At 58.9% G+C, this 23,429-nt stretch overlaps 1 protein-coding gene across 12 annotated transcripts in view; it reads right to left on the reverse strand.

The window, feature by feature from the left end:
* Positions 1-6,054: 6,054 nt before the first annotated feature.
* The window catches only part of PEAK1 (pseudopodium enriched atypical kinase 1), a 344,458-nt gene continuing 327,083 nt past the window's right edge, over positions 6,055-23,429 (reverse strand). For all 12 annotated transcript variants that reach the window (XM_051834588.2, XM_051834591.2, XM_051834580.2 and 9 more), the window contains one exon: positions 6,055-12,225. In XM_051834588.2, coding sequence (XP_051690548.2) covers positions 11,074-12,225 — 1,152 coding nt within the window. In that variant the 3' untranslated portion in view covers positions 6,055-11,073. The remainder of the gene's footprint in view (positions 12,226-23,429) is intronic.

The raw sequence follows: 23,429 nt of genomic DNA on the forward strand, positions 1-23,429 counted from the left end.
AGCCCAAGCCTCAGAGGGGCCCACGGACATGCGGGTGCGGGTGGACCCTGGCTCCACAGCCCGGCAAGCTCAGAGTAACTGGGCCAGGGCAGAGGCGGCTGGGAGTCTCCAGAGGCCGTCCCATGCAAACTCCCTGCCGGGTCTGGCCCTCTGACCTTGGCCATCTGACGGCTCTCCAGCCCCTGCTGGCCACCCCTCTCATCCGGGCTCCTCTGCACTGACACAGGCTGAACCACCACACTGGGCCTCCGAGCCCGTGTGACAGGTGTGACGCGGGGGCCGCCCGCACTGCTAAGGGGGGAAAAAGGCAGAGAAAGCGATGCTTGGAGGCACAGCAGACCCTGATGCTGGCCATTTCTAGATGGTATCAGGGGCTCAATTTCATTTTAAAAAATGTCTAGGGCCCGGCGCTGTGGTGTAGTGGGCTAAGCCTCCTCCTGTGGTGCCGGCATCCCACATGGGCGGCAGTTCGAGTCCTGGCTGCTCCACTTCCGATCCAGCTCTCTTCTGTGGCCTGGGAAAGCAGTGGAAGATGGCCCAAGTGCTTGGGCCCCTGCACCCGCGTGGGAGACCTGGAAGAAGCTCCTGGCTCCTGGCTTCAGATTGGCTCAGCTCCGGCCATTGTGGCCATTTGGGGAATGAACCAGAGGGTAGAAGACCTTTCTCTCTTTCTTTCCCTCTGTCTGTAACTCTGCCTCTCAAATAAATAAATAAAATCTTCAAAAAAAATTTCTACCACAAAAATGAAATTTTTTTTAACAAGGGCACTTTAGAAAATTCATGGAAAATGCAATTAAAAGTTTATGTTAGTGTAAAAAATGTTGAAATCTGAGCAGTTTTTTTCATTATATGAATTTTTCATGAACTTCTTGAAGATCCTTCTTTGGTATGGATATCAATTTTTTTTTGCACCAAAATAGACTTATCTTTTCATTTCCTGTTCCGTGAGCTTTGAGAAGCACCCTTGGTATAATCAGGAAAAGCTGTGAACGGGATTCAGACGGCTGTCGTAGCTTTCCACTTCTCCGATTTCTAGAAGGTTCGGCGTCTGCGTGCCCCGTGACGTGTCTGCTCTCAGCCGTCCCTCGGTGCTGGGCATCCCAGACCCCGGACTTTGAGCCCGAGGCGGTTGTTGGGAGAGTGCTGGTGGATGCTGTCAGGGGAGCGAGGCTGGTCTCCTGCGGTCACACTGCCCGGCCACCGCCTTCCTGGTGCATGGCTGATTTCTAGCCCAGCGAGAGATCACACACAGACTCAGTCTTGATTCTTTTCTCTTTTGTGGATGGCAGCTCTTTGATCTGTTTGGATTTCTACCAGCCTACAGCATGTGGTTAATTATTTTCCAAACAGCCAATTGCACCGCGGATTACTGGATGGGACTTTGGCTCTGTCCCGGCCGTGAGGCCCTGCCCACCCCGCCTCCCGTTTTTATAGATACCGGCTTCATTTTCTAGGTTACCTATTGTGTCACTTTGACCTCGTTTTTTTATGTTTTAAAATTTTTATGTATTTGTTTGAAAGGCAGAGAGAAAGAGACAGGGCAAGCACTCCGATCCACTGGTTCACTCCCCAAACGCCCATGACGGCCGGGGTCACGCTGGGGCAGAGCCGTGAGCTGGGGACTCAGTCCAGGACTCCCATGTGGGTGGCAGGACCCCAGCACTTGAGCCGTCACCGCCGCCTCCCAGGGCCCGCGCTGGCAGGGAGCGGGTGCGGGAGTCAGAACTGGGTCCCGAAGCCAGGAACTCCGACAAGGGACGCAGGCTCTGGGCCAAACGGCCGCCTGTGCGTGACCTGCCCTGGCCTTGTCCCTGTGTCACCCTGTTTTACTCGCCGTAGCTTTCCCGTATACTTGGACAGCCCGTTTCAGCCGCTGGCGTGGCGTCCAGCCGGCCCTCCCCCCGGGTTGCTGGGAGAACTCCACCGCGCGGCCTCCCGGCCCCGGGAGCAGCCGTTGCGGGCTTTCCTCAGGTCCCCTGGCGCCGGCAGCTCCTTTCCGGCTCACTCCTCACCACCTGCGGGAGCACCTGGCTGAGCGCGCAGAGCAGGGCACCACTCACACCTACGTGGGCCACGCCACTGTGGCGTGGAGTGGGCGAGGCCGCCGTGAATGTCCATGACGTACGGAAGGCAGAAGGCGATCCTGAGAGCGCCGAGCGAGGTGACATCGGCTCCTCGGCAGGAGGGTGCAGGCTACAGGTACATGACGCCTCTCCTTTCACTGGAAAGGCAGAGATAGAGAGAGAGAGAGAGAGAGGAGAGAGAGACAGAGAGAGAGAGAGACAGAGAGAGAGACAGAGAGAGAGAGAGAGAATGCTCCCAGGTCCACTTCCCTTTGGGCCGGCCAAAGCCAGCAGCCGGGACCTCAACCCTGGTCCCCACATGGGCTGCAGGAACCCAGATGCCCGAGCCGTCTCTGCTGCCCTCCGGGGTGCGTGCTAGCAGGAAGCCGGAACCGGGACCAGGGCCAGGACCGGAACCCAGGCGCTGGCACCGAATGCGCGTCCCAAGCGCTGTCTCCATCTCTCGGTGATGTCCTGTGCAGAGCAGGCGGTGGGGCTTTTACAACCTTGATAAGCCTGACAGGGTGGGAGCGGAATGGAAGGCAGATTAATCAACCAGGAAGAGGAAGATGCCGAGAGGTTTCTATGCCGAGAGGTTTCTATGCCGCCTCCAGAGGCGAGCCTGGGAGGCCCACGCAGGCGAACAGGTGGGCACTGAGGGCTGGGTTTGCACCCTGAGAGGCAAGCTCCCCATCACTGCCCATCACCCTCCAGGAGGCGGCCCCCAGCCCCGACCCTCTCCCCCTCTGACATTCCCTGCCTCCCAGCTACCCTGGTCGGTGACAGTCAGAGACTGGGCACCCGGGACTGTCCACCTGCACAGAGACAGCCGCCGGACACCGACGTGTGTAGCAGCTTCCGGGTCAGCCAGGCCCAGGTGGAGTCTCAGCCTTGCCGCTGGCTGGCTGTGCAGCCCTGGGCCAGCTGCTTGCCCTCTCTGAGTCTCAGCTTCCCCACAGGGCTCCCAGGGCTGTGGTGAGGATCAAACGTGGTAACTCGCGGACACGCGTAGCCCTGGCCCGACGCCCGGGGCAGCCGGTGCGGCTCTCCTCCCTCCTGCCGGTCAGCGCCTGAGTCCCACACGGGTCCAGCCCACCCCAACCTTCTAGCTCTGGCTCTTGGGGGGCACAGGCGACGGCTCAAGTAACCCGGCTCCTGCATCCACATGGGAGACTTGGATTCGCTGCCAGAGCCTGGGGCAGTGACGTGTGGGTGGGAGCGCTCTCCCCCAAAGCTCAAAAAGAAAGGAGGTGGAACCAGGGCTGTGCAGGCGCTGGGGTGACCCCTCCAAGGCTGTCCCTTCAAGCCAAATGCCGTCTAAGGGCAGGCTTTGAGTCAGGAAAACACCTCCTCTCCCTGCCCCGCGCCTCAGGCTGCAGCGTGGGCCCAGCGACACCTCAGGTGCCCTCCCTGCCTGCCAGACTTGGGGCAGGGCACCTGATGACCAGAACACCGCCGCCAAGGCCCCCCCCCCCCCGCCCCGGCTCCTATGGCCCCGGCCGCAGTCCTCACCAGGCAGAATGGAGCTGACGAAGGCCGGTGAGAAATCACAGATGCGTTTGCAAATCCTGGCTTTGATTAACTGAAGGAAAATGGCTTCATTGTTGGCTGGGGATGGGCGCGGCGGCGTGGCGGGGACAGCCGGGCCCGCGACTTCCCACGGGAGCGCTGGTTCGAGTCCCAGCTGCCCAGTTCCATTCCAGCTCCCTGCTGATGCACCTGAGAAGACAGAGGAAGATGGCTCAAGTGCTTGGGCCCCTGCACCCATGTAGGAGACCCGGATGGAGTCCTGGCTCCTGGCTTCAGCCTGGCCCCGCCCTGGCCGCTGCGGCCATTTAGGGAGTGAACCAGCAGATGGAGGGTCTCCGTCTCTGTGACTGTACCTTTCAAATAATTAAATCTTTTTTTTAAAAAAATTTTTTTTTGACAGGCAGAGTGGACAGTGAGAGAGACAGAGAGAAAGGTCTTCCTTTTGCCGTTGGATCACCTTCCAATGGCCACTGTGGCCGGCGCACCGCGCTGATCCGATGGCAGGAGCCAGGAGCCAGGTGCTTCTCCTGGTCTCCCATGGGGTGCGGGGCCCAAGCACTTGGGCCATCCTCCACTGCACTCCCGGGCCACAGCAGAGAGCTGGCCTGGAAGAGGGGCAACCGGGACAGAATCCGGCGCCCCGACCGGGACTAGAACCCGGTGTGCTGGCGCCGCAAGGTGGAGGATTAGCCTAGTGAGCCGCGGCGCCGGCCAAATAATTAAATCTTAAAAATATCGTCAGAATAGTCATCAGATGTGGTGGCTGAACAAAGTGAGGCTGCAGGTGGAGCACGTGGCTGGGGCCTGTTTCCGTGACCGCGTCACCAATCACAGTGTGGGCCCGCAGAGCCCCCCACCCTCCAGGGGGTGGGAGAGAAGGGAGGCGGAGGGGGGGACACTCAGGCTGACTGGCGTGCAGGCAGGGGAGCAGACCACAGAGGGCATGGCCTCTCCCGCTCCCAGCAGGCCGGGGACTTCTCTAGGGACCCCTCTCCCCTTTGTCCCCACACCCTCTTCCCTCCCCCGGCCTGGCCCCTCTCAGATCCCAAAGCCGACCATCACCAGCGGTGCAGACCTACAGGTCACTCCCACGCACCTTGCAGCTGCGATGTGCGCATGCACAGAGGGCCCGCGGGGTCTGCAGGGAGCCAGGCTGTGCCCAGGCTGCGGCGTCTGCGAGGCCTGCCAGCGTGAGAAAATTGGATCGCGGCGATCATCTCCCTCCCGCCTCTGCCCCCACCCCGGGCCAGCCCCGCCCCGCCCACAGTGGGAATCCCGAGTGTGAGTTTCCTTGCCTGCGGCTGCTCCTGCCCACAGCTGGTGACCATGACTGCGGTTCTGGGCCCCTAAAGCAGGAAGCGGAGCCCAGGCTGGCTCCAAAGGCCGCGTGGGCTGTGGGGTCGGCGCGCTCCTCTCTGGGCAGGGAAGAATCCGAGGTTCACTCTGCAGGCGTGTGGATGCCAGAGGCCCTGGCCAATGTCCACGGTGCCGCTGCGGCTGCACAGCCCAGGTCAGGGAGGAGGTGGTCTCACCGGGAACCCCCTGGGAACGGCTCTGGGGCTCTCCCGGGTGCTTTCTCTGCGGGGTGCACAGTACTGCCCACAGGACTAAGTGACCCCCTGAAGAGCAGAACTCTGGTTCTCTCTGGCCTGTCCCACCCAGAAGAGGGCCCCCATCCTCTTGGGCACTCACACCCGCAGCTCGACGGCAACCCCAAGCCCAGTGCACCCAGCCCTGGCTGCCTCCGTCCTGGGGTCCGCCCTGCGGGAGCCAGGGGAGGGGCTTTCTCTCGCCACTCCAGCCGGGCCAGGGGACCACAGCTGTGCCCTGCGGCCGGTGCTTTTTTCTGTTGCTGACCCTCCCTCCCGGGCCCAGGTGACACCGTGAGTTCCGGGGTGCGCCCCGGAGCAGAAGAGCTGCAGCCCCTGGCGGGAGGCGGTGACCACTATCAGGGCCGAGTGCAGGGTCTCTAAGCGCCCACCTTCATCCTCGTCACTGTGATAAGCAGGCAGCTGCCGCCAACACTGCTAGTCACTGCCCACTGCCTACACTGAAGCCAGGTGGCCTCCCGTCTCTGCCACTGAAGTGCCAGCCTTGGTGAGGGCCCTGCCTGCGACCGTGTCTTTAAGGACCAGGTCAAAGGCACGCGGATCCTGGCGAAGCTGCCTCCAGGCCCTGTGCCTGCCCAGGACAGAGGGGCAGCCAGCGGCGCCTCTCCAAATCCAGCGAGTGGGTGGCCTGCCACTAGGGGGCAGCCTCACGCAGCAAACCTGTAGTCTGCGGGCTGGGAACGGCCCACTGCCTTTTCTGAGATGAGAGAACAAGGCATCCCTGCCAGGAGGAGATAAGGCGCTGGGTGGCTAAACGCCGTCATCTCCCGCTGGATGGATGGGGTGTCCGCCCACGGCCATGGCTGCAAGCGTGGAACCGTCGCCAGGAGAACCAGCCAGGAGTCGGCTTGTCGTGTGTATGAAAATGAGTTTATTTACACAGTTACATGATGCCACGGAGTACACAGCAAAGTACCACAGCAAACCAGAGGGTGGCGCCCCGGTGGCCGAGGGGACTCTCGGGGGTGAGGGGGCAGGTGGAGAGGCGAGGCCCTGGGAAGCGGGGACGCGGAGGGACTGGAGGGAGGGCTGTCGCGACTCGCGTCGCCGGGGCGGCCACTTGGTCTCCGCCCGCAGACGAGCCCTCACCACTGTGTCCGCACGCACAGCACTCTCTGGAACTGGTGGGGGAAGGGATGCCCAGGGACTGTGTGCAGCGTTTCCTGGAGCAGTGTGGTTTAACCTTTCCGAAATGCTACCCTGAAGCCATCGGGCTGGCTCAACATTCAAGTCATCGTGGGTGCAGACACACACACACACACACACTCACACACACGCACGCACACCCCAACAGGCAAAGTGGGTTCTCTGGACTACAATAATATTCGTAGCAAAATATATAACTCTGTACTTCTGCTAGGTTAAAAAATTCCCGACCTCTTTTGATTCCCTGAAACTTTCTTGATTAGGGAAAAAATTAAAAAAAAAAAAAAAAAGCCCACAAGGGGGTGGGTGGGATGGGTCCAAGGTGAGAAGCTGGAACGTGGTGGGGGAGGGGAGACCCTCTGGGTGGGCCGTCCCAGGCGCGGGGCCCAGCTGCCCACCCCGGCGGGAAGCTGCCCCGGCGCCGCTGTAACAGCCTGTTCTGATCTCTCACGGCTGCGGGGTGGGGGCGCTGGGCGGCTGGGTAGCACCTGTGCGTTCTGGGCACGGAGGGATGGTGGTGACGGGCGGGGAATGCCTCTGCAGGAAGCTTTATAAACATGGTGCAGTTTGTTAAGAATGTCCCAAGGGCTGTTTAAACAAACTTATTGAAACTATCATGACCTCTAGTTTAAAAAAACAAACAAAGAAACAAGGAAAACCCTTCAGCTCTCGCTGTCACCGGGGTCCGGTGCTCCCCAGCTGAGGAGTGGCCGTGGCCGTGGCCGTGGCCGTGGCCAGGACTGCCGGGTAGCAGGAGGGGGCCGGTCTCTTCTCCCCAGTCCTGGAGGGCTCTGTCTGCTCAGGGTTTCATCATCATCTTCTACGTTTTTCTCTTAATTTACTGCATGGGCTTCTTAACGGACTTCTTAACAAGAAAGCAGGTGTTCTGAGGGTTTGAACACCCTGCCGCGGTCCGTGTGCCAGCTCCCTGCCCGTGGGCTTGGTCCCGGCACAGCTCATCGCTGCCGAAGCACCAGGACAGAGGCTGTTTCTTTGGTATAATCCCTACCTAGCGGCTTGCACTGCAGCTCCTCGGACCTCCCTGGGGACCCCGGTTCTGGCCCACGGAGCCCACTCCCAGAGCTCGGCAGGCACGGGCAGCTGGACTTGGGCGCACACATCAGCCGGAGCGGCCCCTCGGTCCGGCCTCGCACAGCACTGTAGGCCTTGGGGAAGGAGCTTCAGTGAGGTAAAACTAACATTCCAGCCTCGTGGGCAGCCGTGCTGCGGCTCATCAGGCTGGACTGGCACGTCCAACCCTCCGCAGCCAGCGAGGGGCATGGAAGTGGGGCCCTGCGGCCCTCCGGACAGCTGGAGCCGCGAGAAACAGGCGGGGCTAGGCCTGGCCAGCATCTCCTCGGCCCCCTGCTGGCGGGACAGGGAACAGGTCCTAACCGAGGCACAACCTAAGGCCGGGCACTCCTGAGACCAGAGCAAGAATGACCTACATGTGGGAAGCTGCCCGGTGCCACGCAGTGCGTCCCAGGGGTCTCACCTGGGAATTACACGGCACTGGGAACTCGACAGGACAGCTTTAGTCTGACTCCCAGAAGTGTCCTGAATGTTCCTCAGGCCTCGGGTGCCTTGGCTGTGGCCCTCCGTGGTCACGAACCGACTCGGAGTTTGGCAGGAACACGGGTCCCCTAATCTGATGGTGTTCAGCCCCCATGGGAGCAGGTGGGGCTGCCGGGTGCCCGGGCTGCCCTCTGCCTCATCCAGCTCACCTTCTGAGGGCACGCCCTGGACCTCACTGCCGCCGTGCTGGCCTCCAGTTCAGACCTGGCCCCGGAGCCGGCGGGGCTCATCCTGGGCTCTGGTGCTGAGGTCCCACAGGTTACTGCGACCCTCTCGGATCAGCCCCGGGCCTCCCATCGGCGCCTGGAGACCCGAGGGCCTCCCCGGCACGGCGTCGGGAGCTGCTCACGGCCCCGTGTCCCCCTGCCTGCAGGGCCGGGCGCCGCCCGTTAAGGGCTGGCTCTGGGCGACTCGGGCCACCGGCCACCTGCGAAGCACCTGAGTGTGGCCGAGGCTGCCCAGGCCCAGGGGGCTAAGGAAAGTGCCAGTGTGGGCTTCAGTGCTCAGACTCTCGATATAAACCCAAGGAGCCACAGGACAGACTTCAGCAGCAGAGACAAGAACGCCGATCGCTCTGGAAGACGGTAGCTCAGTGTTACTCGAGGAAACTGTAAGCCTGTGCTAGTCGCAATCCAGAACTCACACGAGCGTGCTTCTGGGACACGTGTGGGTGGACAGCGGGGGAAGCAGGATTCCTCCCGCGTCAAAGAACGAATTCAAAGTCCCCACGGCAGTGTAAATGGAGAGGGAACCACCTGTGCTGTGTGTGGCTGAGCCCCACCCCCCGGGGAAGCAGTCTGAGGACCGTCCCTGGCGCTCCCCACCGTCGTTCTGCGCCCACCACCCAGAGAAAAACCCGCGCGAGGCCCCTCTCTGACCGGGTGGCGCTCGTCTTTCGGCCCTGCCAAGCGTGCATACAGAAGCAGTGCTAGCCGGCCGTGGCTGTGGCTGTGGCTGTGGCTGTGGCTGTGGCGAGTGGGGGTGCTCGGTGGACAGTGCGCTTCGATAAGGTGGGGAGGGGGCCGTGCTGCTTCTCCTGGAAGGTTAAAATGAAGACTGGAGACAAGTCTTAACAGATAAAAAACGAAAACAGAGACATGCCTGGAAACATAACCAACGGAGGGGCCAGGGCACGTTCTGCATTAACTGCGTCACCACATTCGAATTTATGTGGCCAAGGCACCGCGAGAGTGACAGGGAGAACGGCTGCGGGGGCGGGCCAGGGGCTGGGCGGCCAGGCAGGGAGTGCAGTGCACATGGGCTGTGCCACAGCGAGCCCCGCCCCAGCCTGCTGGCCACGCCACAGCCGTGCCACAGCCACGCCACAGCCACGCCACAGCCGCGCCGGGGCACAGCGCCGCGCCAGCTCTGCAGCCATCCCCGGGGGCAGAGCCTCGCATCCGGCGACAGGAGGCGGAACTCTCTGCGGGCCGACCAGCCCTCTTGGCTGGGAGTCCCCACTGCTGGCCAGGCCAGGACGTGCTCCACGGCGGGGCCTCACACAGCTGCTTCCCCGACAGACAGAAGAGCACAGGGAAATACATTCTTCTCCTTCCTTGCATGCTCTCTGACGCAGGGCAATCGCACCAAAGGCCGTGAAAAACGCACCGGAGGCCGGAAGACGGCGTGGTCCGCCTCGGCTCGCAGGAACCCCCGCGCTGGTGGACAGGGCGCCGGGGCTCGCCCGCCGCTGGGCGCAGAGTCTGTGAAGCCCGCCACAGGTTGCTGCCCCGGAGGCCTGGCCCCTGCTCCTGGCACGCGTGCAAGCGTGCGCGCACACACGTGAACACACACGCCGTGCTTGAGCGACTCTTGGGATTTCAAGGCTGAAGTAAACAGATAGTCACAGTTTTGAATAAGACAAGCACAGCAGTGTGTGTACACACGCACGCACACACACACACACACACACGCACACACACACACACACCCGGGTAGAAGGGACACTTGTCTCAGCGCTAATATGTGCCAAGGGGCGCAGGAGGGGGTTCCCGTAGCTCTCGCTTCGGGTGAAGTTGCAGCTAAACCACCGTCATGTGCAGCTGTCCAAGGCCACACTCAGATTGCACATGGATCTGCAGGCAGGGCCGCGGCGCTCGGCCTGCCCCCAGCCGTCCTCCACGGCCACCAGGGAGTCAAAGCAGCAGCCTGCTCCCCGCCGCCCGGTCACCCCCCAGCCGGGCCGCCTGCCCTGCAGGGGGATCTCAGCGCTCGGCCACTTCATTTGGCGCTGTTCTCTATAGCCCTAGGTAGACCAGTTAACACTGGCAACGGACAGCAGGAAGCCAGCCAATGACTGCCTGGGGCGGGGGAAGCCCTGGTCCAGGCCCCAGCAGCCCCGGCTGCCAAGGCTGCCAGCTCTGCCAGCCAGCAAGGAACGGCACTTTGGGCTCTGTTCCCCGCGGGCCCCTGAAGAACGGCGCCCGTGACCCACCACCTCCTCACATCCCGCCGGCTGTTTCGAGGCCCTGAATTGCACCCCACCCCGTGGAGGCACCGGGCCAGCTGTGCCGGGCCACAGGTGCCTGAGAAACGCACACTTCCCCGACACAGGTGGACAGACCCGGGGAAGGAGGCCTGGCAGTGACAGTGCCGGGGAGGGGGCTCCCAGGGCCGGCCTCTGTGTGCAAGACACACACTTCCGGACGCCAGAGGCGACCCGAGGGTGGGACTCTCGCCTGGTCCCTCTGCCACCTGCTAATCAGAGGCTATGGGAAGGGCACAGGGAACCAGGGGCTGACGCTCTGCCTGGTCCCAGAGTCGAGGCGGGGACACCGGAGTGGAGGGGTCTGCTGTCACTCCTACGGATGTCTCTCGCCAGCGGGAATAAATACTTGGTGCTGACAAGAGTCACGCTCTTCACACTCCAGGAGGAACTGGACGCAGCCTGGAACATGCGAGTCACCTCCTGCCCGCGTCCCGGTGGGGGAGGGGGCACGAGGATGGAGCAGGCCCCGGGGCCGGCAGGTGCACGTCCAGACAGCTGACCCAGCTTTCACCCGGCACGGACTCGTTTGTTCGGGGACGGAGACGGGAGGGTTGTCCGTCCGTCCGTCTGTCTGTCTGTAATTCTGTGAGTACGAGGGAGGAGGAGGTGTGTCAGAACATGAAGAAGGTGAAAAGGTAGAAAAAGCAGCATCCGGGTGGCATTAACGGTGTTGCAGGATCTTCACGATGCAGCCGAGGGAGTCCGTGGTGGCGAAGGCCAAGTACTGCGCGCACAGCCAGTCCTCGAGGCTCACGCCGGCCTCCCTGTCCAGCGACTTCTCTGCGAACTTGATCATCAGCAGCGTCCGCTTGATGTCCAGCCAGTTCTGGAGCAGCGCGCTCCTCTGCGCCAGGCTCGGGGAGGCGCTGAGCGTCTGGAAGAGATCCTCCCGGGGGCCCCAGAGCAGACACTGCAGGATGCCTTTGGCGTCGGAGATGAGGATCCGCTCGGAAGGGTTGGGGTTCAGGAGGCAGCTGGCCAGCTGCTGCAGGCCCCGCGAGTAGTGGGAGCGCAGCGGGATGCGTGGCAGGTCCGCCCGCGTGTACTCCTTCTCCTTCAGCTCGGGGTGCTCGTCGAAGGGGTTGGGCAGGTGCAGCATCTCATAGATGAGGATGCCGGTCTGGAACTCGTCGCACTTCTTGTACTGGGTGGCCGTGATGATCTCCGGGGCCAGGCGCGACTGGTCCCGGAGGATGTCGGGGTCCACCAGGTGGCTCTTCTGCTTGGCCTGCGAGAAGTTGCTCACGAGGAGGCGCGTGGGACAAGACGAGGCGGGGCCGGGCTCCGCGGGCCCCGGGCCCCCCGGCTGGTAGTGGACAAGCAGCAGGTTCTCCAGCCGAAGGTCGCAGTGAGTGACGTGGTAGGGCTTCAGGTGCTCGAGGCCAGAGCAGAGCTGTAACAGCAGCAGGCACACCTGCCTCTCGTACACATCCGGGCTTTTCCCGTGGTGGGCCAGAGAGTCCCGCACGAAGTCGGCCACGGTGAGGTGGGGGACCTCCCGGGTGATGACCACGACATGGCTTCTCTGCCGCCGGCCCGCGCCGCCCTGGCCCTCCTTCCGGGACGCCTCTGTTTCGGAGCACGGCTCTGGGGGTGTGCCGCCGGTCCCCCCTTCCGCCCCTGCTCCATTCTCTTCCACTTCATCGTCTTCCTTTCCAGGGGCATCGGGGTCCTCCCAGGGAAGCAGCCGGCTGGGGACCTCGGCCAGGAAGTGGCCGCAGTCCTGCTGGATGTTAAAATGGACGGCCAGGCTCTGCCGGACGGCCAGGCTGTGATAATACTGCTGAGACTCTTTAGCCTTGCTCTTACAGATCTGGAGGGAGAAAGCAGATAACTCCAATTAAACTTCACACTTCCACAAGCTGGCTTCCGATGCGCCCAACAGGCGTCACGGGAGGGGGACTGCTTGTGGGGGCAAACGCCGAGAGCTTCAGAATGGCTCTCGGCAGGCCGGGGCACCTGCTTGGAGCCGGAAGCGTCTCAAGAGTTCAGGGTTTCCCGCATTTTGGATATTCGCACCGACTTTTCCAATTGAGCATCCCTAACCCAGAAACCCAGAACTTTTTAGGCAGCGAATTTCAGATTTCGGAGCATCTCGGGTTTGGATTTTCGGATTAGGGATGCTCAGCCAGTAACCGTCCTTCCCGCCGTGCGTCTGGGTGCCAGGCTGTGCTGTCTGAGCCCTTTCTGCTCTCTCTCTGGTCCTCTCGCTCGCCCTTCACCGGAGCCCGAGGATCTGAGAACCAAGAGGAAAGCAGCCTGAGGTTATTCCTTTAGGAACCCAAGTCTGTCTGACGCCAAAGCTCACTCTTTCCACCACACTCTGCACCTTGTCTAGGAAGCAGGACAGAGACAAGAGAGCTGCTCGGGGCTGGCACAGTGGCGCAGCAGCTAAGCCTCCATTTGCAGTGCTGGCAACCCGTATGGGCGCTGGTTTGAGTCCCGACTGCTCCACTTCCGATCCAGCTCTGTGCTGTGGCCTGGGAGAGCAGTGGAAGATGGCCCAAGTCCTTGGGCCCCTGCACCCGCGTGGGAGACCTGGAGGAAGCTGTTGTGGCCATGTGGGGAGTGATCCAGTGGATGGAAGAGCTTCCTCTCTGTCTCTCCCTCTCTATAACTCTATCTCAAATAAATCAATAGAATCTTTAGAAAGAGAGGGCGAGCTGCTCACCCATTTCTGTGGAGGTCACAGCCCACGGCCACACAGGGCCGACAAATGCCTCTCCATGTCCGCCAGAGTCCCTCATTCACTACCGGTCACCCTCTGGGTCAAACTTCTCGTTGGCCGGGTCAGCTGGGGGCTCTCGAGACGTGCCCGGGAAGGACAGAGTGGTGGCTGCAGCTCCCTGGCAGGGTGGGGTGAGCGAATCCGTGGTCTGCCCCAGGGAGAGCACGGCCACCATTTTAGCAGCAGCATTCTGAGTTCTAGGCTTGTTTTTCTTTTTTTAAACAGGTCTCATTAACACCCCAAACTCACGCAATAAGACCTTTCAAGAAAGAACTCGGGGTGGGGTGGGGGACCTGTGTGACCACATGGGTTCGTCAGCAGCTGTACACACTGTAACAGACTCTGTTTGTGGTCCTGGTGGGTTAGAAGGCAAACAGCAGGTGACAGAGCAGGATCAGACGAGCTTAGTGTCAGGAGAGAGGCTGGCGAGCGGAGCTTCAGCCTCTGGCGCTCGTGCACAGCGGAGGGGCCGGGGCAGGCTCACCGCAGGCCTCTCAGCCAGGCCCCGGTCTCGGCATCCTCCACCCCCTCCTCCGGGTGGGAGCCCACCGCGCATCCTGCAGATACCGGGTCTCCCAGCAACGAGCACCCTGTGGAGCTGACGCTGCCTGACTCTTACTTGAACGGTAAGATGGAAAAGCATTTCAGCCAAGCGTGTCCTAGCTATTTTTACCTAAAAAGAAAAATGGATGTTTTCTTAGGGGGATGCAGATGGGGCCCCCGTTCTGAGAAACACTGTGCTCTGATTTCCATTCATTTAACAAAACACAGCAAAATGCTAAGGACCAAAGGAGTCACCAGACATAGAAACACCTCTCTCTCTCTCTCTCTCTCCCTCTCCCTCTCTCTCTGCTGTTTTTATTACAGTTAAAAGGACATGATCAGGGCCATGGAAATACGGACGTGTGTATCTGCCAACCATCCATCCACCCGTCTATCCATCCATCCAGAGTTCAGAAAACAAGTTCCTTCAAGTCTCCCTCCACCTACCCAATCAGTGAGCATCCACCTAGCATCTCTTTGAAGCAAACTTCTGGACTTGAGACAGATGTTCCTAAGCTGGGTTCAAGTTCAAATGTATCTTTTGGAAAACATTACCTTTGGAAAGCTCTCAAAATCTTGTATTGCATATTTATGTGTCACCAGGCATTTAAAAGTCCTATTTTATTTGAAAAACCAGTCATCATTTAGTTAGGTAAGAGCTAGACCTGGCACACGAGGCACCATTCATTCACTCCACCATCAGCTGAAAGAACCTGCTCCATGCCACACGGCCCACTGGAATGAAAGCTCAGGGTCCTGACTCCTGGGTTTTGAAACGTCTGTGCAATGTCACTGTGCTTAGCTGAGTGAGTCTGGAGAGGAACGGGCCTGCCACAGCAAGCACACTCGGCACGACTCGCGAGGCCTGGGATTTGGCCTTGCCACTGGCTACGTGACCTTGGGTGTTCCACTTAGCGCCTCTGGGTCTCGGTCCCCCCAGTGAGGGCGACACTATGGACAGCACTGACATGTGCCGCACAGGGCAGTTGTGCGGGGTGCACGGGATCCAGTCCGTAGAGCACATTCGGAAACGACAAGGCGGTTCAAAGCTAACGCTGGTAATGACAGACAATTACCGACTGGCAAATGTTACAAGTGACGCAGTCTTATAGACTCCTATTTTTTTTTTTTTTTTTGAATAACGAGAGAAAAACCAAAGTCTTGCTTTTGAGTCCCGAGAGCCACTTGCCACAGCAGTGAAGATATCTGACCACACGTGGACAGAGGGGCTGCCGAGGGTCCACCCTGCCACAGGTCAAGGTCAGCAGGTTAGTCTGAGCCAACAGGCGGAGCTCGGGCTTGGAGAAGGAACGGGTGGGACAGGTGCTTGGTGCAGTGGCTGCTGCCTGGGACTCCCGCGTCCCATATCCGAGTGCCTGGGCGGGGTCCACCTGTGCCCTGCACTGCAACTTCCTGCCAGCGCGCACCCCGGCAGGCAGCGGGCGGGGGCTCCACACACAGGAGACCGGGACTGAGATCCGGCTCCCAGCTTTGCCTTTGCTCAGCACTGGCTGAGGGCATTTGGGGAGTGAAGCAGCGGATGGAAGCTCCTTCCCTGTCTGTCTCTGGCTCTCAAAAAAAGAAGAGACTCTGCAAACAGATGAAGACTAAGAGGCCTCCCGTCCACTGGTTAACTCCCCAGATGGGGCTGAGCCAGGCCAAGGCCAGGAGTCTGGAACTCCGCCTGGGTCTCCCACGTGAGTGGAAGAAACCCAGGCACTGGAGGGACCACCTGTTGGCTCCCATGTCTACACTGGCAGGAAGCTGGAGGCAGGAGCCAGAGCTGGGAACTGAAGCCAGGCGCTCTGCTATGGGACAGGGGTGTCTTAACTGCTGGCTACACACCTGCTCCAGAGAAGATGCTCTGTAGCCGCACACGTGCACAGGCGTGCACACACACACACTCACATGTGCACACACACACACACACACTGTTACAGGGTCCTGCAGAGCTCTGTGAGTAGATAAGGACATGGATACTACAACGAGGATTTATGTTTAGCTTCACAGATCAACCTGAGATAAAGGATCCCAGTGATTTACGAAGCAGAGATGATAAATTGTGCTCTGAAGGAGAGCGGTTTGCCCAGACAGCCAACCAGAGTGGGCGGCCCCTCCTTATCTCTCCATTGCACAACGCGCAGACAGGCTGAGGAAGAATGGGCCACTCTCGTTGTAAGGGCAAGCGAAACAAGGCAGCCGACGCAGGTGGGGGCCGGGGGGTGCCAGGGCTTTTAATTGGTTCATAACCATGAAGACAGTTACACCCCAAACGCAGACCTTCGGAGATTTCCATAATAGGATTTCATGTGGTGGGTATCCCATAAATCTTTATTATGGAGCAGTGAGGATGTTAATTTAGGTAGGAGTGTGCTATTATTCTGTGCACCGCCGAGTAGCCATTTTTCAAATATTAATAACTTTGACTCCTTTAGTTCCTTAAAAAACTCAAAATGACCTGACTTCAGATGATAAATTTCTGGCCTACAAGTTATTTCAGAAAGCCAGCCTCCCTGCCGAACAACGGACAGCTTCCGCCTGCATGGCGCCTTCCCCCCCCCCCCCCACTTCTCTTCCGATCCGGTATTTTCTTTACCAGGCATCACAGTAACCTCTTCTTGGCCTCCCATTTTTATGTGTCTCCCGCGAAAGGAATTTGCGTTCCTCCTGGGAACCACAGCAGTCCAATACAAGATTCCACTCCCGAGGGAGAGGAGTCCCCACAGGCCCCCGGGGCCCCCCCAGCTTTTAAGCAGGAATAGAACCTGAACTGGAATGGTCCTATATTGTTTCTAATGGGAGAAAGATCATCCCATAGTTGTTTTGATTATGCATGGAAAAATCTACTTAAAAAGCCGACAATCCGGGCACATTCTGTGAAAGCAAGAAAGGCTATGAGCGCGCCTGCGCCATGGTGACACTAGAGGGCGCTGTGGTCTCGGCGTCCAGGCGCCAGGCACAGCCAGGCAGGGGGAGGTTGGGTCTCCTTATGAAATCCACCACAGGCCTCCTCCCAGGCAAGCTGCTGGCTCCTTGGAGGTGGTAGGGCCAGGCTCACGTGCAGGGGACACCTCCCGTGAGAGCAAGCACCGAGGAAGAGGCCCCGCCTGCTGCCGGGCTCCTCTCCGCGGAGAGTCAGGGGGACAGCGGAGGCAGGCACACCTCCACCTGCGCCGGGACCGACAGACTGGGGAAGGCTGGGCTCACAGGGGTCAGTGAGGACAGGGCGGAAGCAGAAGCACTGGCTCACAGGGTTGGACGCTCCTACTCCCCAGCACCTCCCATCGGTGCCACGGGGCTCCCTGAGGCAATTGGACCAGATCCCCAAACACAGACCAGGGGGACCCTCACCACCAACAAGCCACCTTTTGGAAAACGGGAGAAAACAAAAAGAACCAGAGCCAATTCCTCGGCCTCTGCGGCCTTCCCTGACCAGGCCGGAGCACACGACCCTTCCACAAGCCCCATCTTAGCACGGAGACAGCCTAGCAAAGGTTCCACACACACACCGGAGAAGTTTTTTTTTTTTTCTTTAAAGATTTATTTTATTTATATGAAAGATAGAGTTACAGAGAGAGGTAGAGACTGAGAGAGAGGTCTTCCATCTGCTGGTTCTCTCCCCAGATGACATAACGGCCGGAGCCGCGCCGATCCAAAGCCAGGAGCCAGGAGCTTCCTCCAGGTCTCCTATGCAGGTGCAGGGGCCCAAGGACTTGGGGCATCTTCCACTGCTTTCCCAGGCCACAGCAGAGAGCTGGATGGGAAGAGGAGCAGCTGGGACTAGAACTGGCACCCATAGGGGATGCAGGTGCTTCAGGCCAGGGCTTTAACCCGCTGCGCCACAGCGCCGGCCCCCAGAGAAGTTTAATTCCAAACGTTCATTCCAGTTCAGGGGCTCATTTTTCTGTGTTGCTCATGGCAACTGCTCTGCATACCTTTGAGGCAAATTTGCCATTACAAAGCATTTATGTTGTAATAACAGCCTCAACCTAGACAGCTAACTTCTAAACAGCGGACGGGGCAGGGATCTGACTGCAAAACCACGGAGCGGCTTGGAAGGGGTGGCCTTCTGGGTCTGTGACCCCACTGCAGATGGTCCAAGCCCGAGGACACATGTCCTGCTGTCCTCTCAACAGCGGATCTTCAGGGTGAGGGACCACAGCAGCAGGGCGAGCGGGGAGCTGGACGCCTGGCGAAGCCAGCTGGAGTTGGTTAGTGGGGGGACGGAGTGCCGTGTCCACCTCGTGAGTGCCTCCATCATCTGTCCCAATATCAGGACAGAGGACGGAAGCCAGGCTCACTGTGACTTCTCCGTCTTCACTGCTTACATCCAATCAGTGAAGAGCTCCCGAAACAACTTTCAAAGCCACTTCTCTCCATCTTTCTTGCCACCACCCTCATTTGCTTGGACGACCAAAAAAGCTTTCCAACTGGTCTCCCTGGCTCTCACACAGACCTTCTACATGGCCACAGGGCCATCATAAAAACAAACAAACAAACAAACAAAACAAACAAACAAACAAAAAAAACCCCTGACATCACTTCCTCTCTCAGCCTCCTCGTGGCCACTTATCATCCCAGACACGGCCGTGGCCCTGCCTCCCTTCCCTAAATATCCCACTTGTTTCTTTTTTTTTAATTTTTTTATTTTTTGACAGGCAGAGTGGACAGTGAGAGAGAGACAGACAGAAAGGTCTTCCTTTGCCATTGGTTCACCCTCCAATGGCCGCTGCGGCCGGCACGCTGCGGCCGGCGCACCGCGCTGATCCGATGGCAGGAGTCAGGTGCTTCTCCTGGTCTCCCATGGGGTGCAGGGCCCAAGCACCTGGGCCATCCTCCACTGCACTCCCTGGCCACAGCAGAGAGCTGGCCTGGAAGAGAGGCAACCGGGACAGAATCCAGCGCCCTGACCGGGACTAGAACCCGGTGTGCCAGCAACGCAAGGCGGAGGATTAGCCTAGTGAGTCACAGCGCCGGCCTTCCCACTTGTTTCTTACCCTATGAAGCTGTCTACAGTGAGCCCCCCATGCCTACCCTCCAGGGGTCTCTCTGTTTGGGGCCTCCTCTTCAGCTCTCCATCTGCTGGTTCACTTCCCAAACGACTGCCAATTGCCGGAGCTGGGCTGGGCTGCAGCCAGGAGCCTGGAACTCCATCTGGGTCTCCCACATGGGTGGCAGGATCCCAAGCACTTGGGCCACCTTCCGCTGCTTTCCCAGGCATTAGCAGAGAGCTGGTTTGGAAACGGAGCAGCCGGGACTCGAACCAATGTTCATATGGGATGCCGGCATTGCAGGTGGTGGCTCAACCTCCTGCACCACAATGCTGCCCCCCCCCCCAGCCCCCATTTATTCTTTCAAAGCCCTTCTAAAAGGTGTTACTTCTAGAGAGAAAGCACTACAGACCACACACCGGTTCCTGCCTCATGCCAGCAGTTATGCATTCTGGATCTATGTTGAGAGCAGACGCATGTGTCTCTGGGTCTTGGCAGAACCCGGCACACAGCACGTGTTCAGTATGTCTGCGCAAGACACGGGGAGGTGGCCACCTCTGATCCCACCTGGCCACGGGGTCGCTTCTTCAGAAGAGCTGGGAGAGGTGAACAGCTTTGAAGAAGCAGATGGAAGCTGGCGAGGTGATGGAGAGGAGGCAGAGGCGGACAAATCTGAATAGCAAGCATGCAGGAATGACCCGACTGCACAGCTGAGTGAAACCCCATCACTGACGCTGTCTGCCGAGCCCAGGCTGCCCGGGGCTCACTGATTTTGCACTGCACGAAACCACACAAAAAACGACATGGCTCTTTGTCATTCTGTTCAATTTCCTTTCCTATTCCCCCAAAGAAAGCAATAATTACGAAATACAGGACTCTTCAGAAGTAGTTTGGATCAGCTCTTTATTTTTCCATCACGGGCCCAGCGTGCCTTCAGCCTACTTCCACTTTATCAGAGGGGATCTCATTCCACCGCACACCACGTGAACCTTATGTGAGGCGGGCATGGCAGGGACAGGATGAGAAAGACCGGAGATCACACACAGACGCACGGGTGCTGTTTTGTCGCGGCACAGTGGGGCTGTGGGGGAGTGCGTGGAGAGCTGCAGCCTCGGAAGCGGTGCCCAGTGCGAGGCCCACTGTGGCTCCCAGGGCACTGGCTGCCGGGCCCTGACATCAATTCCACGACTGCCAGCGATACAGCTGCCTGGGTTCCGCTCTACCTGTGGCTGCAGAGGGAAGATCCTCCCCGCCACACACACACCCTGTGCTCTTGCAACTGTATTCCAAATGGCTCCAGCATTCGATATATAAAAGGCTGCCCGGGGCACCTCGGACTCCAGGCCGTAGGCACCTGCTGCGAGACCCGCCAGGCGGGCCAGGTAATTGACAGCCCGAACGGCTGCAGAAATGTTCCCACACCCCAAGAAATCCATTTTGGGGCCTAGAAGCGAAATTTAGGAAGGCAACTGCACGAGATTTTGTTTATGACCTGTACTCATTCAGTCCCCCCCGCCCCCCGATTCAGCATGGGCATCAGGAGAGGATCCTGGTGCCCCCGAGCCAAGGATGCAGGCGTCACGCCAGACACACCGCGCCCCAGAGGAGCGCAAGAACCAGCTCAGGCCTCGAGCAGGAATCCAGTCACTGTGAGCCCTGTGTCTTCTGGCCTCTTGAGTTAAGGCCATGGCTTCCTGGGCCGGCACCATGTCCTAGCAGTAAAGCTGCTGCCTGTGACACCAGCAGGCCATATGGGCACTGGTACATGGGCTTCCGATCCACTTTCCTGCTAATGTGCCTGGGAAAGCAGTGGAAGATGACCCGAGTGCTTGGGTCTTGGCACGCACGTGGGAAACCTGGATGGAGCTCCTGGCATATGACTTCAGCTTGGCCTAGCCCTAGCTAGTGTGGCCATCTGGGGAGTGAACCAGCAGATGGAAGCTCTCTGTCTCTCCCTCTAATTCTTTGAAATAACACATCTTAAAAAAAAAAAAAAAAAAGCTGTGGCTTCCTTTTCCCACTAGATATCATTTTGACTCCATGTAGACACGAGCGCCCCCTGATCTTTTCTTTCTAAACCAATCCCCATTTGAGACTCTTAGGACCCTTTTTTTTTTTTTTTTTTTTTTTTTTTTTTTTTTTTTTTTTTAGATTTATTTATTTATTTGAGAGGTAGAGCCTCAGACAGAGGGAGAGACAGAGAGGTCTTCCTTCCACTGGTTCATTCCCCAAATGGCTGCAATGGCTGGAGTTGGGCCAGTCTGAAGCCAGGAGCCAGGAGCTTCTTCTAGGTCTCCCATGTGGGTACAGGGCCTAAGCACTTGGGCCATCCTCCACTGTCCTCCCAGGCCACAGCAGACAGCTGCATCAGAAGAAGAACAGCCGGGACATGAACTGGTGCCACATGGGATACCAGCGCCACAGGTGGAGGCTTAGCCCACTACGCCACAGCACCGGCCCCTCCTAGGCTCTTCTTGCTCTGAGATGAATGGACGCGAACCTAGGATGGCTAAGGGTTATGTGGGGTCGGCTGCTGATCAATCCCAAAGTTGGACATATTTATGTTGAATTATGAAAGTGGAAGTGGTTTCCCATCTGGTTTTTTCATTACCACTAAGCCAGTAATTAACTGCCTGTGTGTACAGCCTGAACTAGTTGTAAATTCCTACCAATCATGGTTATTCCCATTAAGCCTTTTCATTTAGCGTCTTGCTTTCTCAGCGTCCACCCAAACGAGACAGACAGAGGCTGTGGCGTCAAACGTGCCATGAAAGATGCTGTCTCCACAGTGCAGTCTGCCTCACCGCGAACTTCTCCCGAGCTCCTGGCACAGCCGCCAGGATGGAGCTCGGCGCTCTGGCCTGGAGGACAAAGACCCGGCTGCCTTCAGAGAACACGCCAACCACCCCGTTTCTGCAGCTGCTGGAGGAGACAACAAGAAGTTCACACTCCTCTGCTTACAGAGATTTTCCCTGTCTTCTTAGGGGTAACGTCAATTGAATACCTTCTGTGGTCTCGCACGGCAGCACTTGTTACAACACAATCTTGTGAGAGCGCGCCAGGATTTCACCACCTGTCCACCTGCTTCTAGCCCGTCCAGGAGACAGCAGGGCCAGCTGACTGACAGCAAAGGGCCTGCCCTAAGCTTGCATGGTAGGGACTTGGGAGGGGGAGGGTCTGCTCCTCTGGGGCCTCCGTTTCCTGCTGCACAGAACAAGGAGGGCCCTTCGCGAGTCGACTTAGGTCTACTGTGAGGGTTATGTGTGTGGTCAGTGGCTACCCAGGCTCTTTGAAAGCGAGAAAAAGCAAGGCAGATTTTACTTCCAGCGCAGGGAAGTTAAGGGCTGGAGGGGCCCACAGTGACAGGCAGATCGTTCTGCTGGGTGGTGGCTCACCAAATGGTGACGACAGGAGACAAGGAGACGCGGATGAGACGGGAGCAGGAGTCAGAGGTAAAACACTGTTCGGGAATCCCTCCGGCCTCTCCTTTGCTGGAATTCTTAAGTGGCCATGCTCCCTGCCCCCTCGCCCCTCCCTTCCATCCTCCTAACTCCTGCGTCGGGCCCCCTGTCCGACTCTGGTCTGTGGGAGCCTGCCCTGGGCTGCTGCTTCTCCGGTTGGTTCTGCTTTGGCTCACTGGGATGTGTGGGTCTTTTCCCACTGTGCATATTTTCCCACCACCACTTCAAACATGCCCACAGTTCTGACTACATCAGTTATGAGAGGGCTGGAGAACATTTCTAGGCTGAGTGCTCTTCTGAGAACCACCTCACCCTGCAGTCTGCTGCTGGGCTTCTCCACGGGCGAGCCTCTGGGAAAGCTCTCTGGTTCCTGCGTCGGGTCACGGCATCAGCACCCTCTTGGCGGCAGTGGGGTGGGGTGGTGGTGCTGCCTAGGCATTCCCGCATCACCGCCCTGCCCAACACCAGCCGCTCAGCACGTGCGGCCCACCGCCTTCCTCAGGGCTTCACCCCCACCCCTTCTTTCCCTCCGGGCAGTTTCCGGCGTCACTGGGGCTCACCTGATGACTGCCTCCCCCCACATCCTGCTGGCCACTTCCACCATAGTTTTCTTCTAAAACCATTCATTTTACATCATTCCTCTGTTTAAAAATCCTTGGTGGGGGCCGCGCTGTAGCGCAGCGGGTAAAGCTGCTGCCTGCAGTGCCAGTTAAAGTCCCGGCTGCTCCACTTCCAGGCCAGCTCTCTGCTGTGGCCTGGGAAAGCAGTGGAGGATGGCCCAAGTCCTTGGGCCCCTGCACCCGTGTGGGAGACCGGAAGAAGCTCCTGGCTCCCGGCTTCCGATCAGGGCATCTGGCTAGGAATGCAGTTTCCCAGGCCTAACTGCCAGAGGGTCTGGTTCTGCAGGCCTGGGATGGAGTGAGTGTCACCAGCCTCAGCTCCCGCGGAGGCCATCTGTGCAGCACTCCTGCACGGTGCAGCTCCCCAGGGGAAGAGCCGTCGTGTGCACCAAGGCCGGGAAGCACAAACCAGGGGTTATGTAGCATGTGGTCTAGAGGGCGGGGCCTCAGACATGCAGAACCAGGGATCCTATGGCTTCAAGATGCTCAGCGTCAAGTGACCCGAATTCTCGAATTTTTAAATTTTTTTCCTCAAAAAGGCAACATGACACCATCTTTAAAACACAATCAAGGCCGGCGCCGCGGCTCACTAGGCTAATCCTCCGCCTAGCGGCGCCGGCACACCGGGTTCTAGTCCCGGTCGGGGCGCCGGATTCTGTCCCGGTTGCCCCTCT

Source organism: Oryctolagus cuniculus, chromosome 12, assembly GCF_964237555.1.
Source record: "Oryctolagus cuniculus chromosome 12, mOryCun1.1, whole genome shotgun sequence".
In the NCBI taxonomy this organism is placed as follows: domain Eukaryota; kingdom Metazoa; phylum Chordata; class Mammalia; order Lagomorpha; family Leporidae; genus Oryctolagus; species Oryctolagus cuniculus.